This window comes from Mesoplodon densirostris, chromosome 7 (genome assembly GCF_025265405.1).
Source record: "Mesoplodon densirostris isolate mMesDen1 chromosome 7, mMesDen1 primary haplotype, whole genome shotgun sequence".
NCBI classification, from domain to species: Eukaryota; Metazoa; Chordata; class Mammalia; order Artiodactyla; family Ziphiidae; genus Mesoplodon; species Mesoplodon densirostris.
Genome location: NC_082667.1, coordinates 626,043 through 628,293, shown reverse-complemented (window position 1 = coordinate 628,293; position 2,251 = coordinate 626,043). Strand labels below are relative to the sequence as shown.

The window sequence follows — 2,251 nt, the reverse complement described above, 5'->3', positions numbered from 1 at the left end:
TTTCAGCAGCCCTGGTCCCGAGGAGCCCCGCCTAGCCCTGCCCTCAAGCCGAGGCAGCGGCCCACCCACCATGGCCCTGAGCTGGTGCGTCCAACTCCTTTCGTCCGCGGGGGCGGGGGCTCTGGGGGGCAGACCGCAGCCACCGCATGGCCCCACCAACAGCCTTGGAGGGGGCTCCCTAGGCTGGACTACCCGGACAGGAGGGGCTCTGGTGGCCCCGCACCGGCCCCCAGCCTCTACGGGGCCAGTTTCTCCGCGGGGGGCGGGGCTTTCTGTGGGGGAGGTGGACTCTGCGGGGGGTAGGGGGTGGGGGGTGGGCTCGCGCAGGCGGGGCGGCGGGGCGGCGGGGCGGCGGGGCGGCGGGGCGGGCGGGGCCGACCGCTCAGCTCCGGGCTGTCATTTGTCGTTAAATTTAGCCGCGGGCCGGTCAGCCGGGCGGCGGCGGGGACTATAAGCGGCCGGGGCGCCCACCCTCGAAGCAGGAGTCCGAGCGAGGAGACGGCGCTGGAACCCATGGACACGTCGTACCCCCGCGAGGACCCCCGGGCCCCGACGCCCAGCAAGGCCGACGGCACCGCCCACACGGCCCTCACGCTGGGGGCGCCGCGACCCCCACCTCGAGACCACTTGATCTGGTCGGTGTTCAGCACCCTCTACCTGAACCTGTGCTGCCTTGGCTTCCTGGCGCTGGCTTACTCCATCAAGGTGGGCCTTGGGGCGCTTCGAGGGGGCCCAAGAGCGTTTCATGGGGGCTGCTTATCAAGTTGGGGTGCGGGAGTCTCCACGGGGCCGTCCGTCACCCTGACGGTGGTGGGAGCCCCTCCCTCATGAGGGCTTCTCCACTGAGGCTGGGGTGCTGTTCATAAAAACGAAAGGGGGGGGGTCTAGTTTGTCCCAAAGAACCCAGGGCCGATGGGGCCTTACCCAAGGGGGTCTCTTCCATCAAACGCTCTCCGCACCGCTGAGGACTCCCTACCCTCGGAGGTCCTTGGAGGCTGATGCTGGCCTGGGAGGGCCACTGGGTCCATAGCTGGAGTGGGAGGATGCAGGGTCTCCTTTCAGCCCCACTTTAGGCTGAGCCCCTCATGACCCAAGGCCCCCTGGGCGGGCCAAGCCCATGTGCCCAGCTGGGGACAGTGAAGGGAGTGGGTGGAGCCCAGGCAATAGCCCCTCAGGCCACACCCCCCCATCTAGATTTTGGGTCCAGCTCGGGTCCTCCAAGGTGTGGACCCAGCGGCTGCCTGGGACCGGGTGTTAGGCCCCACCCAGGCCCCAAGCACGTGTAGAGAGCTGGCCCTCCTGCTGCTGGCCCGCAGGCCCGAGACCAGAAGGTGACTGGAGATCTGGAAGCAGCTCGGCGGCTCGGCTCCAAAGCCAAGCGCTACAACATCCTGGCCATGGTGTGGGCTCTGGTGCCACCTCTGCTGCTCCTGGCGCTGGTGGTGACTGGCGCCCTGCACCTGTCCCGGCTGGCCCAGGGCTCCGCTGCCTTCTTCAGCACCAAGTTCGACGACTCAGACTATGACTGACAGGCTGGGCCCTGTCCCCGCCCTGACCCAGGGACCCCAACCCCAGGGGCTCCACCCTAATCGCCTGGAACCCTGACTTGCCCACGGGCCTGAGGCCCACCCTCCAGCCCCAGCCTGGGCACCTAACACTGACTCTGAAGATCCTCCACGGGGACCCCAGGGCCTTACCCTCACCTCGATGCCCCCAGTCCCCTAACCCCCCCGCCCCCAGGCCAGCTCCTCCCTCCCCAGTCGCCAGGCTCAGCCTCACAATTAAAAGCGCCTGGCTCCAGAAAGTGCCTTCCAGGACTGTTCCTGGCTGGGGTGGGGGAGGGTGTCTTCCTGAGGGAAGCTACCCTAGGGACCACTGCAGCCAAATCCCCCTGGACTGCCCCCAGCGTCCATGGTGGACGCCCTGCCCTGTTGGCTTGGTGCCCCGACTGTCCCCTTTGCTCAGGCACTGGGCAGCCTGTGGCTTCTGGGTGGAGGTGCCCAAGTATTTTAGAATGAAGTCTGGGAAGCTGGGCTTTGATCTCTGCCGCTCTGTGGTTTAGTGGCCTGTCTTTCAGAATGTGTGTGGTGTGTCTCCGAGTCCACGTGTCTGCCCATCCCCGAGTCAGCGTGTGTGCACACGTGTTAAGAGGAGTCCCTGGCCAGTGAGACTTGTCCTTGTCCTGCACGTTCCTGTCCGTGGCTGGGCCTGTGCTGACCTCCTTCTTTGGGTCACTCTGTCCTTGTGACCC

At 66.9% G+C, this 2,251-nt stretch overlaps 1 protein-coding gene across 1 annotated transcript; it reads left to right on the top strand.

The window, feature by feature from the left end:
- Positions 1 to 467: 467 nt before the first annotated feature.
- IFITM5 (interferon induced transmembrane protein 5) lies at positions 468 to 1,750 on the top strand. Its single transcript, XM_060103256.1, has 2 exons — positions 468 to 705; positions 1,317 to 1,750. Exons 1-2 carry the CDS (start codon positions 514 to 516, stop codon positions 1,527 to 1,529), a joined length of 405 nt encoding a protein of 134 aa, XP_059959239.1. The 5' UTR covers positions 468 to 513; the 3' UTR covers positions 1,530 to 1,750.
- The last annotated feature ends 501 nt before the right edge of the window (positions 1,751 to 2,251 follow it).

Coding starts and splice junctions, on each gene's coding strand:
- IFITM5 (XM_060103256.1), top strand. CDS start 514: ATGGACACGTCGTACCCCCGCGAGGACCCCCGGGCCCCGACGCCCAGC. Junction 706..1,316: donor CGCTGGCTTACTCCATCAAG/GTGGGCCTTGGG, acceptor GCTGGCCCGCAG/GCCCGAGACCAGAAGGTGAC.